The 13,758-nt window shown below is 43.2% G+C and overlaps 1 protein-coding gene across 1 annotated transcript; it reads left to right on the forward strand.

Moving 5' to 3' along the window:
- Nucleotides 1–2,548: 2,548 nt before the first annotated feature.
- MARVELD2 (MARVEL domain containing 2) lies at nt 2,549–10,586 on the forward strand. The gene is made up of 6 exons (XM_065662874.1): nt 2,549–3,841; nt 5,442–5,474; nt 6,587–6,723; nt 7,532–7,703; nt 8,152–8,202; nt 9,114–10,586. The coding sequence occupies exons 1-6, from the start codon at nt 2,747–2,749 to the stop codon at nt 9,228–9,230; spliced, it is 1,605 nt and encodes a 534-aa protein (XP_065518946.1). The 5' UTR covers nt 2,549–2,746; the 3' UTR covers nt 9,231–10,586.
- The last annotated feature ends 3,172 nt before the right edge of the window (nt 10,587–13,758 follow it).

Genomic DNA, 13,758 nt, shown 5'->3' on the forward strand with positions numbered 1-13,758 from the left:
CTTTCAACACAAAGAAGTGGTTTTTTGCTTAGGAAAGCTCTCAGCTGCAGAGGACTGCAGACCTGGAAGGTTTTCCCCCTGGAAATACGAATTCATCTTTACAGGATTCCTGGGAAGTCGTACTGTTGCCTTTTGTTTCGAGAATTGCGTTGCCATTCCCATGCTACTTTACAGTCTCTTTGGGCAATCGTGTTCATCTCTTCTCAACATTGCAGCAAGTTTTTACACGCTGTCTTTCCCCACTGCCCTCTTCACAGACACGGCCATGCAGAGACACATATACCCAGTTGTAAAATCATTCAAGAAATGGCTGTGTATGCCTTACAAAAAGGATGAAACTTACCTGCTGGTAAGAAGTCCAAGTGGACTTCGGGGAGACAATGTTAGGAACTCCTTTCAAATGCTACCATGTGAGGGTGTGAATACGTGAACACAGGTTGAACATTTCCGTCAGCACACAAGCTAACAGGAGCAACTGTACATTGGCTCCAGAGCAGCTTCTTTGCAGTACTGGAATCCACCTGGGTGTGCTTAACTTGAACCAGGGATGCTGAGGGAACTCCACAGCACAGTTCTCCTCTGAACAGCTGTGGTCTCTCTGGTGTTCAGAGCACAACCCTGGTTGTGTTCTGTGCCGCATGCTCACCCAGCAAGTTATGGACCTCTACTGACAGCGTAACAGAAGTGGCAGCCATCCCATAGGGTAACAGGGATCTTGGGAGGTCTCTGACCCAACCTCCTACCCAAAGTGGGGTTGGCCCTGGGGCCAGATTAGGATGCTCAGGGCTTTGTCCAGCTGGGCTTGAAACTCTCCAAGCATGGAAATAGTACAACCAGGGCAACCTGGCCCACTGCCAGAATGCCTTCATGGGGTAAAGGTTGCTCCTCACCTCCAGCATCACCTCCTAGTTCCATCTGGTGCTCTGTGCCTGGTGGGCAGAATGCCTGCCATGACATCACCAAGTGGTGGTGCTAAACTGTGATGGGAGCAATAGAATGTCCTCATTTCCCTTGCTGTTTATATCAGGCACCAGTAGAGCCTGTCCCAGCCTCGCTCATACCCTTCTCAACTCTACCATTTGCCTATGTGTCTTCTGTGCACAGGCACTGACCTCCACTAAATGAACACGTGCATTAGAGCAGCAATGACAGGCTGCGGGTGTCCCTGTTTCCATACTCCTAATTCCTTTTCAAGACCCCCACCCCAGCTCATAGCAGGTGCCTCTGCCAGACCATCAGTCACCATCAGTGACTGCACACTGGAAAAAGCAAATTACAACTTTTATTGCTACACTATTGTAGCTACGATCCCTGGTAAAGCAGTAAAACTGGGAGAGGGGAGTACTGTGCTTAGTAGGCTGGCAGTATCAGCAGCTCTGCACACAAACAGCACCAGGAACCCCAGGGCTGCCACAACCCTCTTGCGCCGTGTGCTGCATCAGGAGCTTGAAGAGTTCTCCCTTTGTATGAATTTGTCGTGTTCCTGTGGCTCAGCTGGGCAGGATCCCTCCATGGAGGCAAAGTCATCCCTTGTGTCTCCCCTACCACGTCCCAGGGTTTTCAACCTGTTCAAGAACACACACAGAAAGTGTGACAGGACCCTCTCCATGTCACTTGGGATAGTCAGTGAGGATCATGCCCCCACAACGCACACACGTTGAGATTGTGTGGAATACCATGAACAGCAATTTCAAACTCTAGTGGTCTAATTTAAACACAGTATTTCTTATGAATGGGAAGTAAAAGGATGAGATAAAATCAACTGTTTGCACTTTGTACGAGGCCATGCACCTGGCTGGAGTTAAGCTAGGAAGGTATCACAGAATCATAGGATGGTTTGGGTTGGAAGGGACCTTAAAGCTCACCCAGTTCCAACTCCCCTGCCACGGGTAGGGACACCTCCCACTAGGCCATGTTGCTCCAAGCCCCATCCAACCTGGCCTTGAACACTGCCAGGGGTGGGGCAGCCACAGCTTCTCTGGGCACCCTGTGCCAGGGCCCCACCACCCTCAGCGTGAAGAGCTTCTTCCCCGTATTTAATCTAAATCCCCCCTCTTTCAGCTTAAAGCCATTACTCCTTTCCTATCGCTACATGGCCTTGTAAAAAGTCCCCCTCCAGCTTTCTTGGAAACCGCCTTCAGGCACTGGCAGCTGCTCTAAGGTCTTCCCTTAAGCAGCCTTCTCTTCTGAGGCTGAACAAGCCCAGCTCTCCCAGCCTGCCTCCGCCGTACGTTCGATCAATGAATGACACGAGGAGGTGTTTCACCTCCCTCCGAGCAGCCAGTTCAACCCCTCCGTTTCCCTGTGGCCGGGATGGCTGCCCGGCGGCCGCTGCCTGACAGGACTCACCGCGCTCCGTGACGCGGGGGGGGCCGGCGCCGCGCACCTCCGCGCAGCAGCTCCGCTGCCCCGGTGCGCGGCCGGGAGGGGCCGCGGCTCTCAGCCGGGGCTGGCCGGCCGGAAGCCGCCGCTCCCACCTCCGAGGGGCAGGGCCGCCCGTCCGCCGCAGGTGAGGCGCCGGGGTGGGGCGATGAATGGGCAGGGGCAGGTGCCGGTGCCGGTGCCGGGCGGGGAGTGCGGCCGGGCGTTTCCGGGCCGGGCTCCCCACACGCTGTGGTGGGACCGTCCTTGTCTTCCGCCTGGCGGCGGCCGCCCTTTGGACCCCGCCGCCGCTTCTTGCCGTGGGGTGAATGAGAGGTGGCCGAGAGGCGCCGGGCAGCGCCTGACGCCGGGCCGAGCGCCAGCCATGTCGAGGAGCGCCGGCTCGGAGAGCGGGCGGCCCGGCGGGTCCCTGCTGCCCAGCGGGGCGAGCCCCGATATCTCGCTCGCCCGGGACGCGGAGCCGAGAGCCGCAGCTCCGTTGCCGCCGCCGCCGCTTCCCCTGCAGCCTCCGTTTGGCCCCGGGGAGGCCAGCCCCGCGCCGGCCGAGCTCAAGCCGGTCCGCCGCTTCATCCCGGACTCGTGGAAGAACTTTTTCAGAGGCAGACGCCACAAGGACTCCAGCTGGGACAGCACGGCCTCCGACATCAGGTACGTCTCGGACGGGGTCAAGTGCTCGCCGCCCGCCTCGCCTGCCTGCCTGCCGTCGGAGCGCAAGTCGGTGCCCGGCTCCTACAAGGATCCGTACGGAGGGTCGGGCGGGAGCTACACGTCGCGGAAAGAGGCCGAAGCCATGCTTCCCGCGGAGCCCTTCGGGTCGCTGGAGCGCCGCACCGGGCAGACGTACAGCGAGCGGGTGGAGGCCTACCACCGGCGATACGCCTACATGAAGTCCTGGGCCGGCTTGCTCAGAATCCTCTGCGTGGCCGAGCTGCTGCTGGGTGCCGCTGTCTTCGCCTGTGTCACGGCCTATGTGCACAAGGACAACGAATGGTACAACATGTTCGGGTACTCGCAGCCCTATGGCTACGCGGCCGGCAGCACCTACGGAGGCTACTCCTATGGTGGACCCAAAACGCCCTTCGTGCTGGTGGCGGCTGGAATGTCGTGGGTAGTCACGGTAGTGCTGTTGGTGCTGGGCATGTCCATGTACTACCGGACTATTCTCCTCGATTCTAACTGGTGGCCTCTGACAGAGTTCGGAATTAACTTGGCTCTGTTCTTTCTGTACATGTCAGCTGCCATAGTGTATGTAAATGACACCAACAGAGGTGGGCTCTGCTATTACCAGCTGTTTAAGACGCCGATAAATGCGTCTTTTTGCCGTGTAGAGGGAGGTCAGACAGCAGCAATTGTCTTCTTGTTTGTCACGGTGATCATCTATCTAATTAGCGCGGTGGTTTCTCTGAAGTTATGGAGGCATGAAGGAGCTAGGAGGCACAGGGAACTAATGGAACAGGAGGTAAGTCATTAGTTATCATTTTGTATCTACAGGGTATGGTGTGATGGGGAGCAGTTGTAAGGTCTTTCTACGCCACAGTAGAAAGCAGTGGCGTAGAAAGATCTTACAGATCTAAAGCAGTTCTATACGATCTTTCTGTACCATGGACCAGGTGTCTTGTTTGCAGCAGGTGCGCAGAGGGTGGGCTTCTGCCAGTCTTAATAGCATTTTAACTCACCAAATGAAAGGCGTTTTTAAGATGTCTGATACAAATTCTTGGGCTCTTGTTACTCTTACTTTAAGGAGCTGTCTCTGTTTTGTTTGTAACATTCAGCTCTTTTCCTGCCTCAGCTGATGAAGTGCTTCCTGGTATGTATTTTCTAAACAAAGGAAAAAATGAGCAATGTGCTTGTTCAGCTGACCAGCAGGGTTAGGCTTAAATTAGGTTTAATATACTAACATGTATATGAAAACTGCACTTTCAGCACAGTAAGTGCTAGCGTGAATAACCATAAGCACATGAAATACCTTTTACTTTGCAAGCAAAACTCCAAGGTATTTCTTCACATATTTTCAGATTTCCTTACAATAGTGATTAGAAAGTAATAGTATTGACAGAGTTGGCTGGGTTTTCATATCTCGGATTTCAAACACTTTCATCTTTTTCATATCAAGCATTTTGCATTGCTGCTGGCCTTGCCCTTACTGGAAGCATTCGATACTCGCCTGGTTAATGATGAACTGTAATAGTAGAGACGTAGCACTCTCAACTAGAGAATTCAAAGTCATTGTTTTTAAACCTCCTTCACTTGAAAACACCACCAAAACAAAATTAAAAATTAATAAAAGCTTAATATAGCGTAAAAATAGATGTATGTGAATTGGCATTTAGGTGACTCCCGTAGGAGAGAGCAAGTTTAAAGTCACATTTCCTCTGCTCTGTGACTGCAGTGTTCTAATTTAACACTGGTTTCCATTCCACCATCTTACATAAAACTGAGATTCTCCCTTTGAAAAGTCCATTGCATCTCTTTGATGGAAGTTTTTTAACCAACTTTTGGTATGTCCTGAAAGAATTAGGTGATTGCTGGAATTACACAGGAGGCGTTCAGCCACTTTTCCCTTTTACTGTCCATGTTCTTTTCTTTCAGTTACTTAATATTTCTGAAGGAAGTACCTTTATAAAAGACAGGTCAGGCTTTGTAGAATGCTATGCAAAACTGCTGCTGGTTGTGCTACTGTTTCGTGCACTGTTGTTTTCTAAGCAATGAGTTAGGCTGTAGAGTGTCAGTGAGTTAATACAGACTGGAATGTGAAATAATAAAGGAGGCTGGGAAGTGGATTGAGTAATTCCTGCAAGCTTTTCTTACAGCTATGCTCTGGGAGCTCTTGTCATTGTTCTGAGTTTTGGGTGGTTGTTTTTGTTACACAGTTCTTAAGCAGTCTTTAAATCAATTGCTCCGGAAATATTCCTTATATGAAGTTTCTTCATACCTAATTATAAATGTAATTCTCTGAACAGCATGATTTTGAAAAAGTTGAGATATTAAAAGTCTCTGGGTTCGTATACTATTTTTGCTGAAAATAAAATTTAAGAATTCTTTTTTTTTTTTTTTGACAGATGAAAACACAGTCCTCTTTTCCAGAAAAGAAGGTAGGAAGTAGGAACTTATTTTCCTGTTTTCTAGTATTCTCCAATAGTTATTCTTTTTCTTGTGACTATTTTGATTGACCTGTCTATTTATTTACTTATTAGTAGGTTTAATTCTTTAACGTAGTCCAGATGACATTCTCCTACCTAGAAGATTCACAAGAACCTTGTAAGGAAGATAGTACTAGTTGGCCTAGGTTATATAATGTACTGTAAATAGCAAATCTGATGACTGCTTCTATGTGTGCTCTTACCCTTTTTTATGAAGTGATGAGTTCTGTAGCATATATCATGGAGTTTAGCTTGACATAACTAAAACAGTAGGTCATCCAAGGTAGTGTGGGTTTTAGAGACTCCCTTTCCTCCTGGCTGGCTGCTTAATTTGAGGGAGGGCCTGTGGAAGCATAGTGGTAGGTGCTCTGTGATATGACCTTGGTCCTGTAACTCTGAGGCTGCTCCAAAGATCTCCCTGCTGGTTTTGAAGCATCAGCAGCGTTCCTGCTTCTGCTACACAAAGTTGCGTACACTGCAAAGATCACATAGGATCTTAACGGCAGATGTTGATGACTCCCAGAAAATTTATGGTGGGTTTATTTCAGCTTTAAATGTCTCCTGTTAGATACTGTGAGTTTCCTATCACTGTTTTCTCTGTTGCTTCAGTACTAGATTTTGATCCTTTTTTATGTGTTCCGGCAAAACTCCACCTGCTTTTATTTCTGGATAAAGTTAAATAGAAAACAAGGGGGAAAAGGGAACCCCAGAAAACTGAGTGATTCCTGTTAATTCACAAATTAGATAGTTATCCAAGGAAACTTCCTCAAATTAGTCTTTTAAGATACACAAGACAAATCTTTTCAAGCCCCTTTCTTTTCTGTCACTGGTACCACTGTTAGGACAAACTGAAGATGAAGATTATGTGAGCAACATTAACTCATTACTAATTTTCTAATTACAGTAAAGGTTACAAGAAATATCTGTGATTTCCTGCTCAATAGTTGTATGTCTGTCTTCAGAGGAGTTGGGTATTTTGCAGTTTATGTACATTACATTTTAAGTAAAACCGACTTAAAAACTGGTTTTGGTTTGGTTTTTTGGTGTTTTTTTTTCCTTAACAGTATGAAAGTGATGACAGACCAAGAGAAGAGGTCAATTACAGGCAGCTTAAATCAGGGGAAAGAAAACCAGAACTACTTAATGGTCATATACCTGCAGGCCACATTCCTAAACCTATAGTGATGCCGGACTACTTAGCGTAAGTAACTTGACTTTGATGAACAGACTTAGTGGAGAATACTTCAATGATGCTCTTTACTCACCATTTCTCATGTATACATTTATGGCTTCTTAGCCATGTCTGCATTATATGAGCTCATAATTCTTTATCGAGTCAGCATTCAAAATAGAGATCATGGGGGCTGGTATCAATGGCATAGGACCGGTAATGTAAATAGAGAAAATGAAACTTAAAAAAAAACCCAACACTTCAGATGTTAAAGCAGAAAGTTATAATCTGGCAAGTGTAATAACTGCCAAAGGAACAGATGACCACCACAGACAATTTAGAGAAAAATACAATACATGGGGAAAATACGTGTCTGAAATATGACTTCTCTTGTATTTCCTAAGTGCTAAATCTATTAACATGCTCCCTTTTAAAAGGCAGGTCTTTCCATGGTGAAGTATGAGAGCATAAATTAATTTTTATACTATATGCTGTAGACCAGGGTACAAACTGAAACACAGGAGGTTCCACCTGAATACTGGGAAAATCATGTTCAAGAAAGACTATGGAGTCTCTCTGGGCACATTTCTGGGCAACCTGGTCTAGGTGGCCCTGTTTGAGCAGGGGGGCTGAACCATATGACCTCCATTCATCTGTTTCAACTTCAACCATTCTGTCATTCTGTGATTCTAATGCTTTATATACGTGCAGATTTCAGCAGGTTATGAGATTAGCAAACAGTACAGAAATACAGTATCGAGGTGAATGGTCCATGTGTTTGCTGAAGTCCTATCTCTAAAACTAGTCCTTGAAAACCTTTTTTTATTTATTTTTAAAGGAAATACCCAGCCATTCAAACAAATGAAATGCGAGACAGGTACAAAGCAGTATTCAATGATCAGTTTGCTGAGTATAAAGAGCTGTCGGTGGAGGTTCATGCTGTATTGAAAAAATTTGATGAGCTGGATGCATTGCTGAGACAGCTTCCTCACCATCCTGAAAGCATACATGTAAGTACCTGTGAAATCAGGTGTGGCATTAGGCAGTTTCTCATTGTCTTTAGCTAGGGCACAATGTCTTGTTATACTAGCAGTGACTTCGAGGGAGAGAAAGTTTTCCCAAAATATTTTATTTCTTGTTTGGTCATCAGTCTATACCAAGTTGCAGTTAAGTTGCGTACGTGTTTTTCTGGTATTCTTGGTTTTTTGTTTGGTTGGTTTTCTTTTGTTTGTTTGGGGTTTTTTTCCCACAATAGTAGCTTTCACATTTGAGTGAGTTACAGTTAATGTATTTTCACTATTTCTCAGATGCAAAGTTTACGACAAAAATGTTACAACTAGGATAGCTTGATCTGACTGATCAAATCAGAATTTTACTTCTGACAAGTATTCTGTAGAATTTACATGAAGATACGGAGCAAACTCAAAATGTTTAAAAGTGTGTGGTCTCTCTCGTTAGGAACAGGAAAGGATATCAAAAGTTCTGCAAGAATACAAGAAGAAGAAATATGTGAGTGTTTTCAGCTTTACGTTGCTAGTAAATCTAATTAACAGCAAAGAGAATGTAAATAGCAAACATGTGATGCTTGGTACAACTTGTGTAGTGGTTACAGGGCTTTATATATTTTACTCTGGCAAAATTAGGACACAGTCCTCTCCACTCATGCCAACAGCCTGTTTTGTGAATAATTATTCCATTAGCCAGATGTGGAGAGAAAAGAAAACCCTAAACCAACAGTTAAGCGTTTTCATCTCCTGTGAAAGTATGTCTCATCTCTTAGCATTCTGCATTCAAAAGACTGGTTATTTTGAGGGATCCAGCTAATTTATATTCACTGGCTGACACAGCCAGCAGATAAGCTAACAACAGAAAACATAGTCTTACCCTTGAAAAGTTCTGTATTTTTGTGGCTTGGAACTTAGACTCTCAAAAAGTAATTTTCAGTGTAATCCAAGAAGTTTCACTTCGTCAATTTTAAATGCAGGCAGTACACAGGTACCTCTATTCCATTAAAAACATTATGCATTGTAAATATCTTTTTCCTTCCCTTCCCCCCATGAAATTTGAATTTTGTGTCTGTTTGTTAAACTTAATTTCTTATTTGGGGGAGAGGGATTAGACATATCATGACATACCTATAAAATCTAAATTATGTAGTAGTGTGTAACTTATATTTGCCTATTTCTGTTTAAAAACTGCTCTGCATAGTAAGTAAATACAGCATATAAAAGCAGAACCTCTTTCCAGTCTTTCATAAAGGAAACAGAAGCAGGAAATAAGAAATAGTGGCTAGGGGGAAAGTGTGATTTTTGGAGAATATTTAGATACTGTCCTTAATAAAGAACATAATTGATAATACAGTATTCTTGGAAGAGTCTGAAAGTGTAATGTATTAATGTAAATGTTTTTATTTTTGGCAGGATCCTGCATTTCTGGAGAAAAAGGAGCGTTGTGAATATCTAAAGAACAAGCTTTCTCACATAAAACAACGAATTCAGGACTATGATAAAGTTATGAATTGGAGTGTAGAAACTTAGCTATGCTTTCACTTTGTGGATGTTATTTTCTATGCTTTAAATCAATATGTGTCTTTTAAACTATTTATTTGCTCTCAGAACAATTATGGGGATTACATAATCACTGTGTTGCTCATCTGGATGTTGTACATTGTTAGTAGGTTTTGTATGCAGATCCAGTTTTAAATCAATGTAGTGAAGTTATCTGATAAGTTTAGAAAACCTGTGCTGACATTCTGTTCTTACTAGACAGTACAAAGCCTGACCTCTTAAGTATGAATACGTTGGTTGAAAATACTGTACTTGCAAACTTGCAAAGCCCACAGGAGGAGGCAGTTCTAAATACCATGTCAAAAGTGTGCATAGAGGTGCTGTTAACAATTTCAGATTCTGTTTACAGGTGACATCTAAATGATAGCAGAAAGCATTGCACTGTTCTTTCTTGCTGGGGTTTAGTGAAGTGCTTAATCATGCTGAATAATTTTGGCAAGTTGAAAATCAGTTTAGTAAGACTTTGTATTGTGTTTCCAAATGCTTTGCTGTATGTCAGAAATCATCTGGAATTTTGCCCAAGAGGTGCAAAATCACTTCCTACTTAAAGAGTGGGGTGGGTGGAAGGGGTAGCTTACGTTGTGGTTTTGTTGGTTGGTTTTGGGCTTTGTTTTGGGGTGTTTTGTGTTTGTGGTTGGTTTGGGGTTTTTTTTGTTTGGTGTTCTGTTTTGTTTTTTGTGGGATTTTGGGTTTTTTTTGTGGTCTGTTTTATTCACCTCTTTCAATGTAATGCAACAAATTTACACATGGCCTTAAGGGAACAGAGGTCCAGAATGAGACTTGTGTTAATGTTCTGTTAGTGTTGCTATAGGCTAGTATGCTTTGCACACCTTTTCTAGGTCATCCTGATAGGAAACAATGGGTTTAAAGGCAAAAGGCTTTATTTTTCCTGAGCAAGTAACAGGCCATTTTGTGTAAGCAGCAGCTGTCTGTGAACTTGGCATTCAGAGAGCAAGTGCTGCAAAATTAATTCTCATCCAGAATATAAATTATTAATATCCTTTATAAGGCCAAGAAAAATGTTTTAATAGACATGCTTTCCAGAGTGTATCTGCATAAATTCAATATACATTTTTATACTTTACCTTGGGGATAGATTTGTACAGGCAAATGTTTTCATAAGCTTATAAATTTTCTTTGTATCTTTTCCACAATTTGTTTATCTTTTTTACTTACTAAAATTGTTAGAAGCATTGATAGTTTCTTTGTACAGTTTTCTACAACTGCCATTTATCTGTTCGGCAATACATTTTAATATGAAAAAAAACCTCACCAGTGTAGCTGTGTTATTCTCCTATTGCTTATAAAGGCATTGTGTTAGAAGAAGGTGCTCTGATGAAGGTTATTTAACTTTTGCCTTAATTTAAAGGAAGGATATAGAATCACAGAATAGTTAGGGCTGGAAAGGACCTTAAGATCATGTAGTTCCAACCCCCTGCCGTGGGCAGGGACACCTCACACTAAACTATGTCACCCAAAGCTCTGTCCAGCCTGGCTTTGCCCACCGCCAGGGATGGAGCATTCACAACTTCCCTGGGCAACCCATTCCAGTGCCTCACCAAACTTACAGTAAAGAACTTCTTCCTCATATCCAACCTAAACTTCCCCTGTTTAAGTTTTAACCCGTTACCCCTTGTCCTATCGCTACAGTGCCTAGTGAAGAAGCCCCTCTCCAGCAACAGCTATGGTTCTTCTGAACTCTCTTTGTCAGTGCTGCGAATGCACTAATCTACCCTGCTCTGGCAGTGATATCCCATCTGATTTTTGAGCCCTTATCATTCACACTGCAATCCTGATGGCTACAAACACACTTTCATATTTATAAAATTGACATTCCAATTTTATCAGCCACTTAATTACAAGAGTTTTAGTGGGTTAAGTAAATAGAAGACACCATGGGAATGCTGAGAGAATTTGAAAACTTGGCAACTCCTTCATTTGAAAGCTTTCAGTCTTACCTACCTGGAAGGTGTCTCAGTACTTCCTCAGTCTGAAATCAGATGGTAGTCAGTGCTGTCCCTTGTTTTCCCTCTCTTAGGTGCCTTTCTCAGATTCTACCCTATCAGGGAGCTAGGCCAAGGGTTCTGTGCCTGTTGTGCTGTATACTTGTTAAGTTCTTTGTACAAGAGGTCCTTGTCCAAATCCCTGCAATCTAAATGACCTCTCACTGTACATCCCGATTTCTTTTTTTTTCTTGATGAGAGTTCTGGACATTCCATCAGTACCAGAAGAAGCCTAATCCAAGTTTAAGGATCATTCTGATATTTAGAAAGTGTTAAAAAGTAGCTGAATGGAAGATTCAGTCTGCACCTTTAACAGGCCTTCCTCTAGTAGGACACTGACACCCAGCTCCAGGATTCCTCTGGCAGTGGTCTGAGTTTCAATCTGTGAGGAACTGGCTCCTAGCCCCTCAGACAATGCCTGCAAAGCCTCTGCAGAACTATCATGCTCCTTTCCTGCAAAGCTTCAAACAGGTGGGATGGAAAAACAGGATGCCCTGCCTGTGGCTGGCACAAGGAAATTAACCAAGGGGAGAGAGAGACAGCTGTATGTGGGTTGCTCCACATTTCCCAATAAAGTGCCAAAGGCCTACTTTCCAAAAGCTGGGGAGAGAAGATATGCAGGCATGCTTCCTTCTGTCAGCCTTTTGGGTTTCAGACAGGATTAGTGCAGTGCATAGAACCCCAGGAGAAAGTATTTCCCTTTGCATCTTAAAAAGTCCAGCAAGGCCACCCCTTAGAGTAAATTACTTGCTCAGTCCTGGAGCTGTTAGGAACCTTGACACTGCTAAGCAGGCACTTCTGGTGCATACAATTGGTGAGCTGGTTTTGTATCAATGGAGGACTGAAAAGGGTCTTGTCAATGGTGCTCTAAACTTGCCAGATTAAAAAGTACTAGTCTAAGAAACATTTTTCTCTCTCAGAGAAATCGAGATGAATGAAATAAGAATTAATGGCTGGGGGTTAAAGCCAGTCAAATGCAAGACACAAATTAGGCAGAAATTGTAACTAATTGTCACTTAACTATCAGGGGAAAGTGGTCTCTTGATATGCTCAAAGAAGGTATACTTCAGACCAAACTAATGTTATTACATGATTATCACCTCAGTCTCTCAGTCTCAGCTTTGTTAATCTGCATGTACATGTAAACAGGCTGCTATGTGGTCTTACTCGTGTGACTGGGTTTCTATAAAAGGCAGTTAACATTTATTTAAATCTTACAAAGTAACACTGCCCTACATCAGTGGGTATACAGCAACCACTTACAACGAGAGTCTGTCCTCACACAGAGTGTGTTTAATAAGAACTCTTTATCCTTCAGTCTTTCTCTAAGAAAATGCCCACCTGGCTCCACAGGTGTACAAAGGGAAATGCCTAAGAGACTCAGAGTTTCCAGGAATAGTTTACAAACTGGACTTGAATAAATTAATAAATGGTCTTTTAAATTTTTTTTTCTCGATAAACATCTGGAAATCCTTGATCAAAGTAACTGTGGCAACATACCCTTATCTAATCTGTACATTTTTGCAGGGCAGATAAAGCAGCACCTAACAAATGTAACCAAAAGTTTGTACTGCATAGTATGGTGGACCAGTTTCCATGACAGTGATTCAACTAAAAAACTTGTGGTAATGAAAAATCTAATTGATGTGAAACTGTAGAAGCAGCTATCCGGTATTTATTAATCTCAGAATAGCTTTGGGATTTGAACCATTTGGACAGTCATAATCTACAAAATTACTGTATATCCTGCATTCCTGTCCAGCATTTAAATTCCTGGACTTGACAATGATAAAACATCCCTTTTCTGGAAGAAGTCTCATTTCTCTCTTCCATTAAAATTTTCAGCTTGCAGCCATTCTTCCATTTGCATTTTATAAACCAGGCTTTTTCCTTCTTAAGAAAGGATGTTGGGATCTAATGGGAGTAGCTCAAACTTCAACTTTTATTTCAGTTCCTAGAAGGAAATCTTTGCTTCTTAAATAGAAGAATTCCCCTTTTTACTATCTTCAGTAGTTTTCATTGCTTTCCTTCACAATATCTTGGATTTTTCCCAGGTATGGTTTAATTGAAAACCATTTCTTCACCGTTTCCTCTATATCTATAAATTGCTCCTGATAAATGCAAAAGGCTGAAGGATACAGAAGCAGTAAGTTTTCCCTCACTCCTATTTAAGGAAATGTTACTACTGTTTAAATGTTTTCTTCCTCGTTCATTGTCTTGCTTGGATGCAGAGTGACACCCCTTTAAAAGCGGATGCTCGGCAACTTTCCTGTAATTCAAGAGGTCAAACCCAGTTTTGGCACACTTCCACTGTATCCAGGAAGGTTATGATTGCTCTGCAGAAAAACTGGCTAAATATCTAGCTTTATTGAGATGATCCTCACTGTGATGCTTATGAAATGCAAACTCTTGGTGACGTGAGATGGTTCAGTGCTGTCTGAAATTACTTTAGGTAGAATCATAGAATCACAGAATGGTTTGGGCTGGAAAGAACC

This window comes from Lathamus discolor, chromosome Z (genome assembly GCF_037157495.1).
Source record: "Lathamus discolor isolate bLatDis1 chromosome Z, bLatDis1.hap1, whole genome shotgun sequence".
NCBI classification, from domain to species: Eukaryota; Metazoa; Chordata; class Aves; order Psittaciformes; family Psittacidae; genus Lathamus; species Lathamus discolor.

Coding starts and splice junctions, on each gene's coding strand:
- MARVELD2 (XM_065662874.1), top strand. CDS start 2,747: ATGTCGAGGAGCGCCGGCTCGGAGAGCGGGCGGCCCGGCGGGTCCCTG. Junction 6,724..7,531: donor GTGATGCCGGACTACTTAGC/GTAAGTAACTTG, acceptor TTATTTTTAAAG/GAAATACCCAGCCATTCAAA. Junction 7,704..8,151: donor ACCATCCTGAAAGCATACAT/GTAAGTACCTGT, acceptor CTCTCTCGTTAG/GAACAGGAAAGGATATCAAA.